The sequence below is a fragment of the Cydia strobilella genome, chromosome 13 (assembly GCF_947568885.1).
Source record: "Cydia strobilella chromosome 13, ilCydStro3.1, whole genome shotgun sequence".
NCBI lineage: Eukaryota > Metazoa > Arthropoda > Insecta > Lepidoptera > Tortricidae > Cydia > Cydia strobilella.
The window spans coordinates 9,823,323-9,843,407 of record NC_086053.1 but is presented as its reverse complement, the minus strand read 5'-3'; the positions used below and the strand labels follow the sequence as shown (position 1 = coordinate 9,843,407).

At 37.3% G+C, this 20,085-nt stretch overlaps 1 protein-coding gene across 3 annotated transcripts in view; it reads left to right on the top strand.

The window, feature by feature from the left end:
- Positions 1–18,672, top strand: part of LOC134746633 (cGMP-dependent protein kinase, isozyme 2 forms cD4/T1/T3A/T3B) — a 135,387-nt gene extending 116,715 nt beyond the window's left edge. For all 3 annotated transcript variants that reach the window (XM_063681075.1, XM_063681076.1, XM_063681074.1), the window contains 8 exons: positions 156–297; positions 5,409–5,500; positions 5,909–6,055; positions 7,493–7,812; positions 8,577–8,664; positions 15,786–15,970; positions 16,268–16,484; positions 16,940–18,672. In XM_063681075.1, the coding sequence (XP_063537145.1) occupies positions 156–297; positions 5,409–5,500; positions 5,909–6,055; positions 7,493–7,812; positions 8,577–8,664; positions 15,786–15,970; positions 16,268–16,484; positions 16,940–17,105 (1,357 nt within the window). In that variant the 3' untranslated portion in view covers positions 17,106–18,672. The remainder of the gene's footprint in view (positions 1–155; positions 298–5,408; positions 5,501–5,908; positions 6,056–7,492; positions 7,813–8,576; positions 8,665–15,785; positions 15,971–16,267; positions 16,485–16,939) is intronic.
- The last annotated feature ends 1,413 nt before the right edge of the window (positions 18,673–20,085 follow it).

The following is a 20,085-nucleotide window of genomic DNA, read 5'->3' as shown; positions in this document are numbered from 1 at the left end:
CAGAATAATTAGGAAGTACGTTAACATTAGACACCGACGATAAAAAACCAATCAGAAGTCTCCAAAACCCCTACACCCGCGATCAACTTGCACTTGACCGGTTTCCGATGATGTAACTACTGGTCCAGTTTCTAACTTCTTTTTTGTATTTTCAGCGTTCCGATCTTCAAGAACTTACCCGAGGACACGCTTATTAAGATCTCGGACGTGCTAGAAGAGACACATTACCAGAATGGAGATTACATCGTCAGGCAAGGTGCCCGAGGTGACACGTTCTTCATCATATCTAAAGGACAGGTAAATATCAAACCATATTTATAGTATTGAAATAGCATAACTAACCTTAATTTTTTTGTTTCGCCGTATTTTTTAAATGGAATGTTCGGTCTCTCAAGAAGTCAAGACCAAGCGAGACTTTACTGTGAGCCCGTCCGCCTAAACAACTACTTATTCGGTACAATGATCGTCGCAACGCCGCATCAACTTATTCCTACCTGGCGGTTAGGTGTTTTTTCTATCCCGTCCATTTTATTGACATAGTTACCCAGAACTTTTAGAAAAACCTTCTTATTTACCTTCTTTTGAGGATACGTAATTTAAAACTAATAAAAACACTTTTTAAACGCTATCCTAATTAGCGCGAGAGGAATGCACATATAAATAAAATAAATATAACCGATTAAATATTATGAAATTCATAGTTCGAATAGGAATGTATCTTCATAGTTATCACCTACCTAGATATACATAATAATACATACAATACATATTATGTAAGTAGGTACTTGAATATATTCTTATTATTCCTTTAAAAAAAAACTTTGGACATCTAATTGGGTCGGACATGTCATAGTAACAGTAATGACCGAGGTCTTGTTAGTCACAAGAGTTAAATGAGTCATTAGTCAACATGATTCATATTTTATCAACTTTTTCATCTAATAGGTATTTGTCGTCAAGTCATCACTTTTCAGTTCGTTGTCATCATATTGAACTCGAGATCTTCACTATTAATTTATTTGGATGACATCGGCTGGTACGTGTGAAGATGTTCTCCAAATACGAAAGTCAACAATTTCACTTTCGTTCCGCGGTTCAACTTTCGAGAGACCGGCTCCGGCGTGACTTCTTCAACCACGCCTTTATGTTTTGTAAACATAATAACGTAGACTTCGATCATTACTCATTTTCGATATCGTAATCGTCAAATCACGTAATTATTTTATAATAGCCGGTGCAATTTATGTCTAAAAGGTTTTTTTTTATTATTTAATCGATTCTTGAATTACTCAATGCGTCTGTATAGTACCTACTTTATTGGCTTCCGTAATAAATAATGCTTCTCGTCTGATGACGCTCTGTGGTTCTTAATTTAAATTTGATAAATATATCGTGTAAGAATTTTGATTAGAATAGAAACGCTGGCTTTTTTCTTTGTCTGATCTGACCACAACTTTGTTATTGTTTCACTGCCAGTGTGGTCTACCGAAGGTCGAGATTTGATGTATATAGAATGGGCGTGTGACTAAAGATTTTTTAACTGCACTTAGCTGTAGTGGTAGAGGCCAGAAAGTCAAGCTATTGTGCCCCCAAGGTCAGTGTTCTGTGTGAGGCTTATGCGCGGTATTTTGAGGCCAGATTTTTAACCCGTGTTGGAATATATCATATTGCAGTTGGAATTGGTACATTGCATTTTCTGCATTTTTAACTGTTTAATCGCATTGTTTTCTTTTACAAATTCTATTTTACTTTGCAATTTTCGTAGGTATACAAGTTGTTGGTTTCAAAGTTAGAAAACCATTTTTCAATCACTTCGTACCTAATTAATATACATATGTACTTATACTACTTAGCATAAGTAAATATTCTTTATTTCACCAATAATGATACATTTTACATGTAAAACTACAAAGAAAATTTAAGGAAAATACACAGGTAGGTAGGATAGGTAACATAACAACAGCCGGTCTTATCGCTAAAAAGCTTCTCTTTTAAATAACCTTTGGGTAATACACATAAGTATACTTAAATACGTAACATTATTGACAATGCAATGCAATTACTCGTAGTATGGGTGATGGTAATTATGTCTGTTGGAACCGTGGAGAAGGTGGTATCCGTAGGAATTGTACAATACAATTACCTGCCTAAACCTACATAAGTGATTTGAATTCGGTATTCCTTACAAGCGTCTGGATTAAGTAGTAGTTATTGCTTGTCCACCTGCGATAGAGGGTTCGGCTTTGCAAGTTTTAAGAGCTAACGAGCTCGTAATTAGCAAGGGTCGCCGTTGCCGATCACGGCATGGTCAGCTATATTGTTCAAAACATAGTAAAGTCTTGTCTTCGGATACCGCGATAGTTACTCATGAAATAAAACTATGAAAACGGATTATATCGCGTATATTGAATTTATAATACATCCCGACGTTTCGAACTCTTTACAGCGTTCGTGGTCAACGGGTGACTGGCCATAGTAAAGTCGGCAATAAAGCTGTATCGATTTTGTTTTCGAATCGTCGTACACCAATTTTTATTATGAATGATGTTGAAAAACTAATATTGCGTCATGAAACGGTCTGTGTTAGTAATGTTTGTATCATACCCACATGTTGGTTCGATACCGGCATCTACTAGTTTAACAGATGTTTTTATTCGTTTGAGGTAATGAGCGGCATCCTTTATGTAATCTCTGATTACTGTTCTTCGACAATGTATTGAGCTTTACATAGTTGCTAAACACTATTTTCACATAATTAATGTCATTACCGAGTCTAACGCGATTAAATTTTATTATTTAAAAAAAAGGAAAAAAGAAAAGGGAAAAAAGAAAACTCATAATTTTTTTTAAAGAACCATCATAAACCTAACCACCATCAGATATATCGGAGCGGCCGAGGTGCTCAAAAATATCTGAACACGTCTCTATTGTCATGGCGCTAGGTGCGTGTTCAGATATTTTTGAGTCCCTCGGCCGCTCCGATATATCTGATGGTGACTGTACGACAACAGTTTTCAAGTAAAGATATATAATATACGCGATAAAGCTACGCCGGCTCCAACCCTACACCTCTGACCCGTGAAGATTTAATTCCCTCCTAAATTGCAGTGTAATTGTATTGTACGAGTATTTCATGAGTAGGTAACTATCGCGGTGACCGAAGACAATATTTCAAGCATTTAGATTAAATCTGCGGATTCCAAGTATAGTTATAATTTTTAGGAAAAAAAAACCAACCAAGTGCGAGTCGGACTCGCGCACTAAGGGTACCATTAAGTAAAAAACGGCAAAAAAAATCACTTTTTTTGTATTGGAGCCCCACTTAAATATTTATTTTATTCTGTTTTAAGTATTTGTTGTTATAGCGGCAACAGAAATACAGCCTGGTGACTGTCAGACGGACTGACAGCGGAGTCTTAGTAATAGGGTCCCGTTTTTACCCTTTGGGTACGGAACCCTAGAAACATTAACCCTTTGTTAGTTAACGTAGTTAACTCTAAATTCTCTTTACTTCCTTAAATTTGTGTTCTTTATTGTTTTGCTTTTTACTAATTATATTATAGGTACTGAAAGCATAAGAAATATTAACATTGGATTTATAACAAAGGAGCTTCGGCTACGTGATGTTTTACTTTAACTGCCAAAGTGAATTGCTATAATATTTATTACCGTGAGAATTAAACTGAAAGTACAAAGCACGTTTCCTCGTTCATTCGGTTATTGTAAGGTACTTGACCTTGAGTTCAGTCCAAGGGTATTGTAATAAGCAAAACTATAATTTTCATATTAATCGAACATAACATGTATGACACGGTGGCTAAAAAATAAGTGCATTCCCGTTGCCGGGGAGGTTTTGGAATAATCTCAAAACCTCCCTGGCAACTGGAATGCACTTATTTTTTAGCCACCCTGTATATTTTTATGGTAAATATTGTTTATTGTCAAGTATAGGTAGTATCTTAACGCAGGGGTTAGAAATGAAAATTATAAATTTTGAATTTAATCCTAATAAATTATTACTTATTTTTATTTTATTTGCGTCTTGTTGTAAATATTTAGAATGGATATGACATCCAAGTTTAGAAAAAATGACTTTAGTAAGTAGTTTATTTAGCCTTTTAGAAACATTGTACCCATTCATTTCAGATATTTTCGTCAAATGCTATTGGAATTTTAACTAAACCCAAGCACAAATACATTAACTTTGCCGGAGCCAAAGCAAAGGGAAAGTGTAACCTCAACAACACTCAATTAACCCTGACAAATCGGACAATAAATACAATATTTCCAAAAGAAAGTAGATGAACTAACTAATCCGTAACGAGAATGGCCGGTAATTGTGAAATGGCCGTATTTACGTAAAGTAAACTTGTTACTTCAACCATAGTTATCTCATCCGCTTCCGTAGATAATCGTGTTTACACAAGAGCTTAAGTTACGTCTTTTATGTACGTGGTCAAGTTTTGGAATGACGGATGGTTTGATTTTCTACCTTAGTTATATGATTATAAAATTCATAAAGTATAATATGGATAATATTTTTAGGGGCTGCATTTTAAATAAAGTTTTTATTTAATGTGAGCTAAGGTATAAAATGCAAAGTATGACAGTCATCTGTCAGTTACAACCGTGAGTTTATCATGAAGTTACATTACACATTACACTTAAGCCTCTTTAGTTTGACATGATACGCGTTACTGAATGCAAGTCACTTTTTTGATCTTATCCAGTTCGTTGCAAGTTTGTTGGATTAGGAACTTCTTTTTATGACTTTTTGTGCGGTTTGCTAAATTAACCGTTATCTTATTGCATAATGTGAGTAAAGAAAGTAACAAGTAATATAATATTCAAACCGGTTATGATTATGAAGTTGGCAAAAAGGTCTAATTTTATAAAAACGAATTTACATAACAGCAACAGAACAGCTAATCAAACCATTAAGCATTATGTAAAACAAAAAAAATAATATAACTTTTTAAGGTATAACGTAACTTTATACTGGGTTGTGTAAATTCGTTCCATGTAGTTTGTTATTCAGCAGGTAGGTACCTAAAATGTATGTACATAATACGGTCTAATGATTCTAGTTACATATATAAAACCTACCTAGCTATTGTGTTAGATATTTGATGCCGTGATAGCACGCGATAGTCGCGATATGAACGCAAATCTCACGTAGCATTCTGCATTTATGTATTAGGTTATACAATACAAAGTAAATACATTTTACATGTATGTAGGCACTAAGTCGGGAGTTGTTGTCTATAATGACACGCACGCCACTCTAAAAGAACCTGCTTAACTTGTCCTCTTAAGTATAATTATTCTAATAATGACTAGACTGCCTATGGTCTAAGCCGCTCCGTGTGATGTGAAAATTGAGGCTAAATTGTATGTTATTTCTCCAGGTCAAAGTTACCCAGAAGCTACCTAATAACGACGAGAAATTCATCAGGAGCCTCACTAAGGGAGACTTCTTCGGTGAAAAAGCGTTACAAGGGTAAGTTTTTAATCTATTTTTTTTTTGTGATTTCTTTGATTAATTTTTATACAGGTTGAATATAAAGAAAAGACATAATACCTAATACGAAACATCTTTTCCAAACTCATCTCTCTGGTGCTAAAATGCCTTGTTATGTTTGGTCGTATCGTGATTCATTATTAGGTATAATTTTCGCTGAACATGAATATAGGTACATGTGGATATTGTGGATCAAATCGTTAATCGGTACTGAACTGAACCCTACATCCTGTATGATCTCTCTCTAAGTAATTCATTCTAAGAATTCTCAATATTAACTATGCATAACTATAGCTACTCCTGCTAATTATTTTCTTTGAACATACGAGTAGGTAAGCTGATTACTTGATTAGTTTGAAAATTAATCAATTTCTTTGTAAATTTCAGCGACGACCTTCGAACAGCGAACATCATTGCTGACGCCCCCGAAGGCACCACTTGTCTCGTCATCGACAGGGAGACCTTTAACCAGCTTATCTCCACTCTTGACGAGATCCGCACCAAGTACAAGGATGAAGGCGAGAGCAGAGCTAGGTAAGAGTTCTTGCAAATTTACACAATTTTGTTCCTTTAGGTATACCCATTGTCAACGCGCAGGTAAGCAGAATATAAATATTCCAATAAGTTTTTCGAAGTTTCAAGTTATTAGGCAACAATAAATTGCCTGCAGTTCAAATTACAGAATAAAGGGTCACAGACATTCTAATTGCCGATGATCACGTCCCAGCTATGACGCATGAATGGCGATTCTCAGATGATAATCACCCAGGCATCTGATGACTAATGAGATTTGAGAAAGTAATGAAGTTGCCGAGTATCCTATGTCAAGTTCATCATAAAATCCGAAGCTAAACCGGCTTCGACGCAACAATAGATTTCAATTGAATTCTTCTACTATTGTGTCGCTTATCTTTTATTTTTCACCAAAACAATGCATATTTTGGTGCTTTACGACCGTTGATTTCACTGTCCTTAATTCGTTCTGTTTCTTTGATGCTAACAATTGCGAGGAAAATTGTGGTAAGTGTTGAAAAACATATTTTTTTTGTTTTTTTTTTAAATACCTAATATTATATAAGTGTCACAACATAAATAACATGATGGATGATTTAAAGAAACTTATCAATGTCAATGAGGTTTAAAAGAACTTTAATTATAGGATGGAAGCCAGGGTTTAAGATGGTTATTAACTTTTCTCTTAGCTCGGAAAACACGTGTTTTAACAAGCGGCATTGAATAGTAATTGTGCATTCCCGCGGTTTTATGCGATTGTGAAGTAATGTGAAGTGCTTAGCACAGTTTGTGAATTCTTCGTTTGCCGAAGCGTAGGCGCGTTGAGATTTTGAGCGAACCAGCGTATCCTGCCCCCTAAATCCCTAATAAACGTCGGATATCGGAGAGCGTTTATATATTAGTTCTATCAATTATCTACTCGCCCGAGCTCTGCAAGCGATGTGAATGACACCAGAGAACACAATACGCCTGTGTAGAAGATAGCTTCGTCAAATATAATGGAAATGAAATTGAGAATGAACAAAAGTTAATTAATAACAAAAGAGTTGATTGCTGGTGCATTAGGACTATTAAATATTTCGAAATTGCCTACGTTACTGTATGTATATTGCTCAACCTTATTGTTAAAAAGGAACTTATCGTTTATGTTGTTCGAAATGTTCCACATTCTTATTCTTAACAAGTTACTTGTATTTGTAATAACTATCGAGGACCATACAAGATACAGTTTGTTGCTATTGTATGATGCTTTATTAATTCTATAGGGGTATAGGTATCAATCGCTAGTACGCTTTTGAAGCTCCCTGACGAATCTCGATTTTTAGATCACACATAAACTTATACTTCCTGTTCACAGTTTATTTTTAAACTGTAGCAGTGACAAATCTATTTACGTACCTGGGTACGTACCTAGTTTGATTTTGAAAATGTCTAATAACCTAACTCCAATATTTTCAGACTTAACGAAGAATTCGCAAACTTGCGCCTCTCGGACCTGCGCATCATCGCGACCCTCGGCATCGGCGGCTTCGGCCGCGTAGAGCTTGTCCAGATCCAGGGAGACCCGACCAGGTCCTTCGCGTTGAAACAGATGAAGAAGGCCCAGATCGTTGAAACGAGACAGCAACAGCACATAATGTCGGAGAAGGAGATCATGTCAGAGATGAACTGCGAGTTTATTGTAAAGCTGTACAAGACGTTTAAGGATCGGAAGTATTTGTATATGCTGATGGAGACGTGTCTTGGAGGAGAGCTGTGGACGATACTCAGGGACAAAGGTGAGGGCTTACTACCTATACATATTCTACCAGTATGCAAGTAAAAGGCAAGCTTTTACTCACTTACAAAGAAAACCTAAATACTCTAAATAGTAAAAAGCTTCTAATGAACTGAGCAAAAACTCAGGTTCTACAATGGGTAATATCACCCTGTTACCGTTTTTCTGAGCTCTCGTTATTATAATGTAGAGAAAACTTTACTAGAAAATAATAAAATAAACTCAGATGGCTAAAAATAACAGCAAACTATTCTCATGAATGTTGTTTTAAAATTGCCGTTGTACGAGTATAGCTATATAATTTTGTTAAAAGCAAGCCTACCTCCATAGACCTCAATAAATTATATAATGCAGGCAATTACTAGTAACCAAATATAGAAAAGGGGCTTACCTAGGTCCTTTGTAAACTTATTCCTTTGTAACCTTAATATGGCCAACATAAGCTATTCTTTTGTCAAATTTTAAGTCGACGACCTCTTTTGCATAGTTGTGAGTAGCCTACGAAGTTGGTGGTCCGGGGTTCGAATCCCAGTATGGGCATGTATTTGTAGCATGAACAAGCATATTTATTACGGATGGCACGTATGTATAGTTGTGCACTTGTGCCAGTTATTTACAGTTATTTAATATTCTCGAGCGACAACATTCCCCATACAAAAGGGAGAACGTTCTCGAGAACGGCACAACTCTCTCGTATGCGAAGAAGCCTTTCTTATTTTGGGAATATATATAATATAATTAATTATTAATGTTTTTACGTTTCAGGACAATTTGACGATGCAACTACAAGGTTCTACACAGCTTGTGTAGTAGAGGCGTTCCACTATCTACATTCTAGGAATATTATATACAGGTAAACTTTTAAATATAGGTCTTTACTCTTACATGTATTGTTCGTTCAGAAGAACTAATTTCCCACAGTAAGTATTTCTTTACAAAAACACTCATTATTTGTATGTCTAGGCAATATGACTTTTATTATTTTATTTGTCTCGGTAATATGACTTAAATAAATACACTTTCACTATTTCACTTTACTTGACTATTAACGTGTGGTGTTCAGTCTTACTGCCATATTATTGTTTCTCAATGCGAAACATCAGGACAAATAATTAATGGAGGTACATGTGATTAAGAGGCCTTATTCCTACAAACGAGCGTATTCGGCAAAATGCTTCCTTTTTCATTCAATATTACGACGTAACTATTAGTATTTATTCAAAAACTGTTAACGTTCTTAAATAATCATTTCCTAAACTAGCGGCTGAAATAGTTAAAGGGTGCATTTTCTCTTTTTAAACCTAAAATAAATGAGTTTTCCTGGGAGTATTTTTCAAAATTTGCAGTCAGAAGTGTCGTTTCGGTTGCCAATTTTGCAGTAAACAAGAATCATTTGGTCCATGAATGATTACAATTCAATTCACCATATCTTGTACGAGGGGCTGAAATGATTGAAGATCAAAGATTCATTTAAAAATATTGATAAAATACCTTCAGAGTTTTCTTCATTTTTTCGGTGAAAACAGGGTCGCATAATATTTTTTTATCGCAAATTGTACTTATATTTTGCCCTCAAAATAATATTATAGCAAACTTTAACTTTATGTGAACCCATAAAAAAAAATCATAACTAGGACCTATTTTGCCGTAAATATAAATATTTTTAAAAGACGTATAAATCACGCTGCACGGACGCTCCGCGCTCAGTCTCCGCCGGGCGCGCTTAGGGGACGGACCTGTGCTCGATCGTCAGGCGTTTGTTGCGTTCGTAAACCAGCGAGCTAGTTTCGAGAAATGGTGTATACTGCGATTAGAAAATTTTGATCCTTAGGTGATCAATGTAATCATAGGTGCATTTTAGCACAAATTTTTTTAAATTTTTTTTTATAGCACAAATATTAAATTTATTCGCCTAGGTGATCGGGTCTGTTCAGGGTGCCTAGCCAAGATGCCAACCTTTTAGCTACCTATAGTTTACATTAAAACCAAATCTGTAGCTGGCCTCTGAATGGGTAGTAAAACCGGGTTCCGTATGTCTTTCCCTTTCCAGATGACCAAGGTGCCTAGCCAAGATGCCAACCGTTTAGGTACCTAGAATATAATTTACATTAAAACCAAACCTGTAGCTGGCCTCTAAAATGGGTCGTAGAAACGCGTTCCTAGTGTCTTTCGCTTTCTAGATCACCAGGGTGCCTAGCCAAGATGCCAACCGTTTAGGTACCTATAGTTTACATCAAAACCAAATCTGTAGCTGGCCTCTGGATGGGTAGTAGAAACGGGTTCCGTATGTCTTTCCCTTTCTAGATGACCAAGGTGCCTAGCCAAGATGCCAACCGTTTAGGTATCTATAATATAATTTACATTAAAACCAAATCTGTAGCTGGCCTCTAAAATGGGTAGTAGTAACGCGTTCCTTATGTCTTTCGCTTTCCAGATGACCAGGGTGCCTAGCCAAAATGCCAACCGTTTAGGTACCTATAGTTTATATTAAAACCAAATCTGTAGCTGGCCTCTAAAATGGGTCGTAGAAACACGTTCCTTGTGTCTTTCGCTTTCTAGATCACCAGGGTGCCTAGCCAAGATGCCAACCGTTTAGGTACCTATAGTTTACATTAAAACCAAATCTGTAGCTGGCCTCTGGATGGGTAGTAGAAACGGGTTCCGTATGTCTTTCCCTTTCCAGATGACCAAGGTGCCTAGCCAAAATGCCAACCGTTTAGGTATCTATAATATAATTTACATTAAAACCAAATCTGTAGCTGGCCTCTAAAATGGGTAGTAGTAACGCGTTCCTTATGTCTTTCGCTTTCCAGATGACAAGGGTGCCTAGCCAAAATGCCAACCGTTTAGGTACCTATAGTTTATATTAAAACCAAATCTGTAGCTGGCCTCTGAATGGGTAGTAGAAACGGGATCCGTATGTCTTTCCCTTTCCAGGTGGCCAGGGTGTCCAGCCAAGATACCAACTGTTTACGCTCCGTAGCGAACGAAACGCAACTGTCTCTGTCGCACTAATATGGAAGAGTGATAGAGAGAGATTACCCTATCGTTCGCTGCGGAACGATCGACTGGCATCTTGGCTAGGCACCCAGGTTTAGGTACCTATAGTTTAAATTAAAATAAAATCTATAGCTGGCCACTGTAATGGGTAATAGAAACGCGTTCCGTATGTGTTTCGCTTTGCAGATGACCAGGGTGCCTAGCCAAGATGCCAACTGTTTACGCTCCGTAGCGAACGAATCGCAACCGTCTCTGTCGCACTAATATGGAAGAGTGATAGAGAGAGATTACCCTATCGTTCGCTACGGAACGAACGACTGGCATCATGGCTAGGTACTCTGATTATATGGAAAGCAAAACACATACGGAACTCGTTTCTATTACCCATTTCAGTGGCCAGCTACAGATTTGGTTTTAAGTGGTTTTAACGTAAACTGTAGGTACTAAACCCGAGTGCCTAGCCAAGATTCCAGTCGTTCGTTCCGAAGCGAACAATAGCGTAATCTCTCTCTATCACTCTTCAATATTAGTGCGACAGAGACAGTTACGTTTCGGTTCCTACGGAGCGTTAACGGTTGGCATCTTGGCTAGGCACCCTGGTCATTTGGAAAGCGAAAGACATACGGATCGCGTTTCTATTACCCATTTCAGAGGCCACCTGCAGATTTGGTTTTAATGTAAACTATAAGTACCTAAACGGTTGGCATCTTGGCTAGGCACCCTGGTCATCTCTGGGTACAAATATGCATATTTTCTTAACATAATAAACTGAAATTACTACTACCATGCATATAAAATAAAATAAAAGAGTGGCTATAACAATAAAAATAATGTTACTTGCTATTGAAATCGACAAAGATCAAGATTATTCTTCTCTGCGTTCAAAACGCGTTATAGTTGCCGGCGCTCGCGTACCGCGCGTCAACGCCATCTATTGAGTGTTATTTCGTGAAATCGATGAACGCTCCAGGGAATAAGGGCTCTTAAGTAACGTTTTATGAATAATCTTACAAAAATCCACGTAAATAAGAAACTACTACAATAGTTGTACAAATTAAAACAGATGTGTGCAAAATGCTAATCCGCGACATGCGTAAATAAACTAAAGAGACGTTGTAAATTTAGATTTACCTGATTTAAAATTTGATGATGTCATTGTGTTGTTTGAAGGTAGCTATTTAAATCAAGATCATGTTTGTCGAGACAGAAAGGTTACTAGTTGGTATTTTATTATCTGGTAGGCAATCAGGATCGCCGTTGTGCAAAATGTGCTTTCAGAAATTTTAGGTTTTTTAATTATTTGCATAACTTGATTATGCGATGTTAATGGAATTGGTTAATTGTGTTACATACTCAAATACAATTTTGATTGTTAAACATATCTAAACAAAATTGACCAAAGGTTTACACAGTAAGATAGGTCTAAAAATATCGGAAATCGCAACAAAATGACCACGGGAGAGTAGTCCTAGTCAACCGGGGCAAATGCGTTAATGTATTTTTAATATTTTTTTTTACTCTATTTTAACCCCATATTATGAAATCCATATTTATAATACTAAATGCGAAAGTCATAGGATAGTTGTTGGAAGTCATCCCTAAAGAGGGTGAAAAGGGGGGTGAAAATGAGAAAATTAATGAATTGCCTGTTAATTGGTATAAGCAATGAAGCATGTCGTCGGCCTAAATCGCAAACCTCGTAACTCAATTTGACCAAATTTTACAGGAGGCACAAAAAACTTCATTACCAAAAATTTTGCATGAAGACTTACTTAGTATTTTTTTTAGATAATGTTAAATTAAATTTAGCCATCAGATTGTTAAAACCTATTTTTTTTTAAATCACCTGAACCTGGAAAATTTGGAGTTACTAGTTTTTCTTCAAAATTTCTAGAAAGCTAATCGGGAGTTAAGAGTTTTGCTATAAAAATCCGTAAAAATAGAGGATAATTTTTTGATCTCAACAAGGTAATTGTGGATTAAAAAAAAATAACTTGCAAATTAAACATACATACATACATATAATCACGCCTATTTCCCGGAGGGGTAGGCAGAGACCACGGATTTCCACTTGCTACGATCCTGACATACCTCTTTCGCTTCCTTCACTTTCATAACATTCCTCATACACGCTCGCCGGTTTAGGGTGCTCTTGACCTGGCCTTTCTTCAGGATTTCCCCGATCTGATCAGAGAAAGTCCGCCGAGGTCTGCCCCTTCCAACTCCCGTCTCTACCTCTCCCTTATACACTCTCTTTGTTAGCCTTCTTTCACTCATTCTTTCCACGTGTCCAAACCATCTCAACATACCTTTCTAAATTTTTGTCACTACATCTTCGCTCAGTCCACACTTTTCCCTTATCACACTGTTCCTAATTCTATCTTGTAATCTCACACCACACACAATTCTCAACGCTCTCATTTCCACTGCATTCACTTGGCTCTGATGCCTCTTCTGCAAATTAAAAATATTTATTAAACTTAAAAACAGAAAAGCCTCCTCTGGCTTCCCACGTTAAAGTGGGAGTACAGAATTGCAGCGAGTCGGTATTAGGATCCCATGGTTTGGGTAGCCAGAATCATAGGGGGCAAATGCTTGTCAACTTCCTCGAGAGAGGGGCTTTTCTTGATGAATTCGTTCTTCAACCATTCTAGGGCATTTATTTGTGTGATGAGCACAGAATAGATAGTAAATTTGTTCCTGAGTCATGGGTGTTTTCTATGTATTTAAGTATTTATATATTATATATATCGTTGTCTGAGTACCCATAACACAAGCCTCCTTGGGCTTACCGTGGGACTTTGTCAATCTGTGTAAGATTGTCCTATAATATTTATTTATTTATTCAAGAAATAACCCCAAAGGAACATGGAAGTGGACGTGATGGAGCCCAGATACTATGACAAAAAATGAGATCACAAAAAGCATATATATTCAGAGACGTCTCAGTGATCAACAGGTTCAACACCGGTAGTGATCACCGACTTGTTAGAGGCTCTCTGAATACAACCATAAGCTCGAACGTGTCCGTTTGATAAGTCCAGGCTCCGACTTCCGACCTAGGCTACTCCAAACCATGGTAGGGTCTAAAGCATTTCAGTCGAACCTGGAGAACCGATTCGCTGCCGTGGAAAGCACAAATGCCGTTGACATAAACCAGACCCTCAAAAATGTGGTTGGAATCCTCAGGAAAGAAGGTATGAGATCTTGCGAAGTACAGCGTAAAGCCGGGAGGTCGAAGCTTTCAGAGGAAACCCTCAGGCTCATAATGGAACGATGGGAAAGACCCACCTGCCAAGTTGCAGAAGAAGAAGGGAGGGAGGGAAGGTGGAAGAAGTCTTCACAGCGACGGGCTCTAAACAAGAAGATCGGCAACTAGTACGACGTGACTTCCGGTGCTCCAATACACGCTTCATTGAGCAAGCAATCGGGGGTCAAAAGTTTTTGTCCAGTCCCTTGGAAGAAGTCACCTGACGAAGCTGACCACAACTGATGGGGCTGTTGTATCCTCCCGGTCGGGGATTCTCTCTGAAATCAAATCCTTCTATAGCCTACGCTTCGCACGCATCTCAGTCAGATCCCGAAATGAGGTTTCTAGAGCCACATTGATCCACACACATTTTATGCGGCAAAGCTTCTGGTTTATGATGAGCGGTTCTCATCACGATGAGCCGATTTCGTGGCTTGAAAAGCGATTTTTTTGTGTCCACAAGGTGCCTCCAGAGGCAAGCTCTTGAAACTAGTTACCAGCAGAAAACCACGTAACTAATCTTCATGAGTAAAGATCCAGGCGAAGCAAACCTCGTATGTCCATGGCACGCAACCAAAGGACATTTTCAATAGTCTAATGTGTTTAAATATGATAAATATCTATCAAGAATAAACAATCAATAAAATCGTAGAACCTTATACACATACCTGTTATTCAGCACCCGTTTTCTTCTTAAATATTTACCCAAAACTGACGAGCAGTCACAACGCCATCGCAAACTGTACTGATGGAAGTGGCGGCGGGGGGAGATACGAGGTATTTCTTTTACAAAAATGGCGGTCGGGAGTTGCGAGTTTTTCTATTTTGCTTTTTAAACGTAAACGGTTTATTTTTGGTATTTAAGAGTTTTGCCGTTAGATGCGTTCAGAATAGTACTATCTAAAAGTGTCAAAACACGATTTTCAAAAAAAATGGAGTTACGAGGTATGCGATTTAGGCCGACGATGTTATGCTCAAAATTATTGTCATTAGATTTTATCCAGGCGCTATTCTTAATCTAACTGCTGGAACTAATTCCACTCAGAAGTCGTGGGAAAATTGTATTTAAATATTCCTTTGCTGTGTGCTTTCTACAACTCCTTGCCAAGATAATTCGTGAAATAACTTTTTCGTTGCAGTATAAATAAAGTATATACTTAGAGATGTTTTTTTTTAAAGGGAAATTTAGACGCCTTTGCCCCAGTTTGGCAAATTGCATCTTTTAAAAATAATTTATAAACAATTACGATAAAACTTTTCAAACCTCATGAAACGTGTTCATAATACATTATTTTAGATGGTTATAATCAATACAAGGGGCCATTAAAAAAGTAATATTAAAAAATTAAGATGGTTTTATTTAAGTGTGGGCGAAAGTGTTTCCGATAAAAAAAATCTGGAAAATGTATTATTTATATTGGAAAGCTTGTCAAGCAAGAAGCGAGTTCCGTTCCGTAGAAAAGATAGCATTAGGAAACTTTGTATGGTCTAGGGCTGAAATTTTAACCCTTAGTAACAGGATATATACAGTGGTACTACGTAAACGAAATTAATAACTAGCTTAAATCTAAAATAGGCCCTTGAGGCATTATACCAAGGATGCTGGCGGCATTTCCTCGCTGTATCGCAATGCTGATACGTTGTGCGAGGAAGCCGCCAGCTCTTCAGTCACCCTTAGTTAAATTAACATGTAACCTAACATCTAAACTACCATTCTGTTCCAGGGATCTTAAACCCGAAAATCTCCTCTTGGACTTCAAGGGCTACGTAAAGCTCGTGGACTTTGGCTTCTCAAAGAAGCTGCAGGCCAGCCGCAAGACGTGGACGTTCTGCGGTACTCCGGAGTATGTGGCGCCTGAGGTCATCATGAATAGAGGTCATGACATCAGCGCGGATTATTGGTCTTTAGGTAAGACATGGGAAGCCATATATAGGTCACGACGAACGACTATCTGTCGTTACGACTTACTCGACTTAGTAGGAACGCGGCCTAAAACTTGGCATTTTTTTTATCAGAACACGTTTTCTTCTTATAAGCCAAAGAAAAAAAAATCGCGACCAAATCGAGACATAAGCAAAGAAGAGATAGTATATGCTGCTCAAAAGATGGCGCTAGCGCTTTCGCTTGCGACTTGTTCTAGCAGCTCAGCTACTCACCGACAGATGGCGCTGTTATTAACATTTCAATGAAATCTTAACATTCCAGGTGTCCTCATGTTCGAGCTCCTCACGGGCTCGCCGCCGTTCACGGGCGCCGACCCGATGAAGACCTACAACAAGATCCTGAAGGGCATCGACGCCGTGGAGTTTCCGCGCTGCATAACCAGAAACGCGGCCAATCTCATCAAGAAGCTGTGCCGGGACAACCCAGCCGAGCGGCTTGGGTACCAACGAGGAGGCATCACGGAGATTCAGAAGCACAAGTAAGTTAGGATGAAATTATTCTTATTTCTAAGTTTCTTAATAGAGGAAATCGCCTTTAACACCAATGAACTGGGCCTGCAGTTCTCAATTGCAGGCAACGGCAGGTATCTATGAAGTATGAAATTCTACACTTGTTCATTAAATCATTATCTTCGGATTTGCCTTTCTGAAGAAATAAAAAAGGCGGTTAGGTATAATTTCAGTGAAATATACCGAAGTCTGGCTGAATATCCCGAAAATCTAAGAAAAGTACATAATATTAGGCCAGCTAATTAATCCCTTTACAATTACAGTCAGAGTCCCTGCACCTCTAATTTCTCCGGTTGACGCCGGACTCACAGCGCCATATCCATATCTTATTCTATATAGCTCTAGCTTGTCTCCCCAAACAATGTGTACTCAGCGTAGTTCAACCGTATACCAAGCAAGGTCTAATTCCCGAATCCTTTTCCAGATGGTTCGACGGCTTCAACTGGGAGGGCCTGGCACAGCGCACCCTAGAACCACCAATCATGCCCGTGGTCAAGAACCCGGTGGACACGCACAACTTCGACCAGTACCCTCCTGATGCCGACGAGCCGCCGCCGGATGACCTCTCCGGCTGGGACGCCACCTTCTAAACAATAAGGTGGTGCTTTTTACTAAACTACTTTCCAACCTCAAAGTGGCCCGAAAAATAGCCTTTGAGAGCGAGATAACCTTAACACTATGTTTATACTTTACCGATCTATTGTGGAAGAGGTTATAGCCATTTTGGGGTAGGAAACTTGTTTATGAAAAAGACATGGATGAATTGAATTTAAAGAGTCCTAGAGACTCGATATTCGAGAACGCGACTGGCGAAGCTGGCCACGAGAGGTCGCTTTTGGCGTCACTGCGGGGTAATGCGACTTAGGTTCGGAGATGGCAAAATCCTAAAGTTTATTTATTAATACGAAGTTGTATTCTCAAAGCTTGCCAACTTAAATCTTTTAAATTGCAATTGTCAGAAAAATCCTACGTTGCGACGTAGTTAATGTTATATTGCCATTAACATTAGTTAAGTGATTATCGTTATATTTTAACAGGGTGACCGGAATGCCAAAATATCGTGTTACCATATTTCCAATAACAAAAATACATGTGAATGTATATCAATTTGCTAAAATTATTTAATAACGTCTGTTTCCGTTATTATGTTACTTTACTTTTACCGACCTTCAACTTTTACCATAGTGACCATAATATAATAACTAAGTATATTATTATAGAATATCCCTGTTTAAACCACTGGTGTTGATGATGTTAGGTGAGTATGTTTTTATTTATTCTTCTTCCGTGTATTGGCCGATTATTTTTGTATATAATTCACAGTTTATAAAACTGAATCTAATAGTTGACAACGTGTTAACGCATAAGGCGTTAAGTGTGTAATAATACACACTACAATAATTTAATCAATTATCAATTACTGAACATTGTTTAAAACGTTTCATTCATTCCGCGTGTAAAATTTGAAACTATGTTACTTTTGTTATATCTTTTAATTCAGCATGGTGCTCAAATGGTGTATAAAAGAGTTTACTATTTTTATATTACCTAACAATATACATAACCACATTATGTTTTAAATATTAATTATTTACTAGGAATAAAAATAATTTATGAATATATTTTAATATCCAAAAGTCCACTAATCTTTTGTTTAGTATTTTATCTATGGTAAATGTCCTTATGTTTGACATCAACTGTTAGCACTGTTGTAACCTATATTGCTAAAGAATGAAGGTGGCAACTATTGGGCTAGTGCCAAGTACTGGGACATTTACGTTATTAAAGTTTAGTTTGTCATGTACTAAACGTAGGTTGCTTTCTCTACTGATAGCTATCTCGTAAACATGACATATTGTAAGATTGTTAAGGCTATAATTATAAATCGGAATAATTAAAGTCAATCTAGTTCTAAGTCTTCCATTTAACAACACGTCATTGTAAATATCCTATTAGTAAAATTCGATAACGTTATAAATAACATTTATGATTAAATTGTGTATGAATTTGTAAGTAAAAATTGTTTTTCAAACGTGAATTTATGATGTTATAATTATGAAATATATTTTTTATTTATAAGAACACTATTTTTGTAATCAGTTTAGTAATTACGCGAATATTTGAGAAAGTATGTAAAATATACTTTAGTTTAATAAATTGTGTATTATTTGATGTCATTGCCGTATGGTTCTACTATCAGTTCCATGCGCTTGTTTGTCACCACAATGTTTCCTTACTGGTACTGATACATAATTAATAAATAAAGCAAGATAGAGGAAAAAAGAAAAGTGAAGTGTTCAAATAGTAGGTATAAACAACTGTTTGAATTTAGTCATGGCGAAAGTTATTGTCTTGTAAGGCATTTTTATTTTGAACAACTTCGATGTCATATAAGTTTCAGTAAGTTTAATAAACTGTGCAATAAAAAAGTAATTTTACACTTTCTTTAAATCAATTATTACCCAAATTAACAAAATAACATTAAAAAAGTCATTCATTCGGAGTAGGTATAGACCAAAATACACAATGAATAACAAGGGAGGACAAATAAATAAATTAAAACGGATTATTAATTAGCTGTAATAACGTTGTTTTTCTTAGTGATTTTAAATACCTAGGTAGCAACCTAAGCAACTCGTATCGAGCATCCTAACCCGACATTTGGTATAGGTAGGTAAATTGTTAAAGTATATACGCGACTCAATCCGTTTAAAATGTTTTCAATGCCAGCGACCCGCTAGGTGGATTATCTATTCGTAAGTAGGCGCTTTTCGTTACAAAGCGGTAAAAGTGCTATCGGGTACAAGCTTAGCGCGTAGCCTGCGATGGATTTCAAATATTTCAATCCGTTAATAAGTCCGCGGACAGGACGCACGTGACTGGCGGCGCGGCGAGTGGCAAATCAAGGCAGTTCATACATTGCGCTTAGCTACTCGACCAACAGGCCAACGAACGTACACTTTCAAATATCGAGCATTTCGCTCGTACATATAATGGCGTGGGCGAGATGCAAGATAACTAAATGATATGAATGATATATTATGATCCAATAATCCTTCCAATGTCAGTGGATGTTCTAATATTCGAATTGGCCTGCAAATGTGTGCAAGGCACAGACCTAAAATTTATGCTTAGTTCTGTGGTGCAAGGCCTTGGTTTGCCGCCCGTGGCGCTGCCGGTCGCGTGCGCGGAATCCGCGGCCTTACCCGTACTATCGCGGTAGCTGATGGCAATATTAACTATGAGGGTTGTTTAAATTTAACTGTCGTCATCATTGTCATCAATGTCATCAATGTCGTCGTTGTTGGTGTTGAAGTCATTGAATTTGACATTTGTCGGAGAATCTGTTGTGACACGAAAGCGCGGCCGATCGATAAGAGGCAGCGGCAAACTTTTTAAGGCATTTTCTGAAACAAGTAATATATAGTGTAAGTTTTTATATTAGATATAAATTCATAGTTTACGTGAGAGTTAAAATCTTCTGTTGTTAAATTTAATGAATGAGGACTGGTTTAAGTACGGAATAAGGTGTGTGGGGCTTGAACTTACTATTTATTTAGATTTTCGACT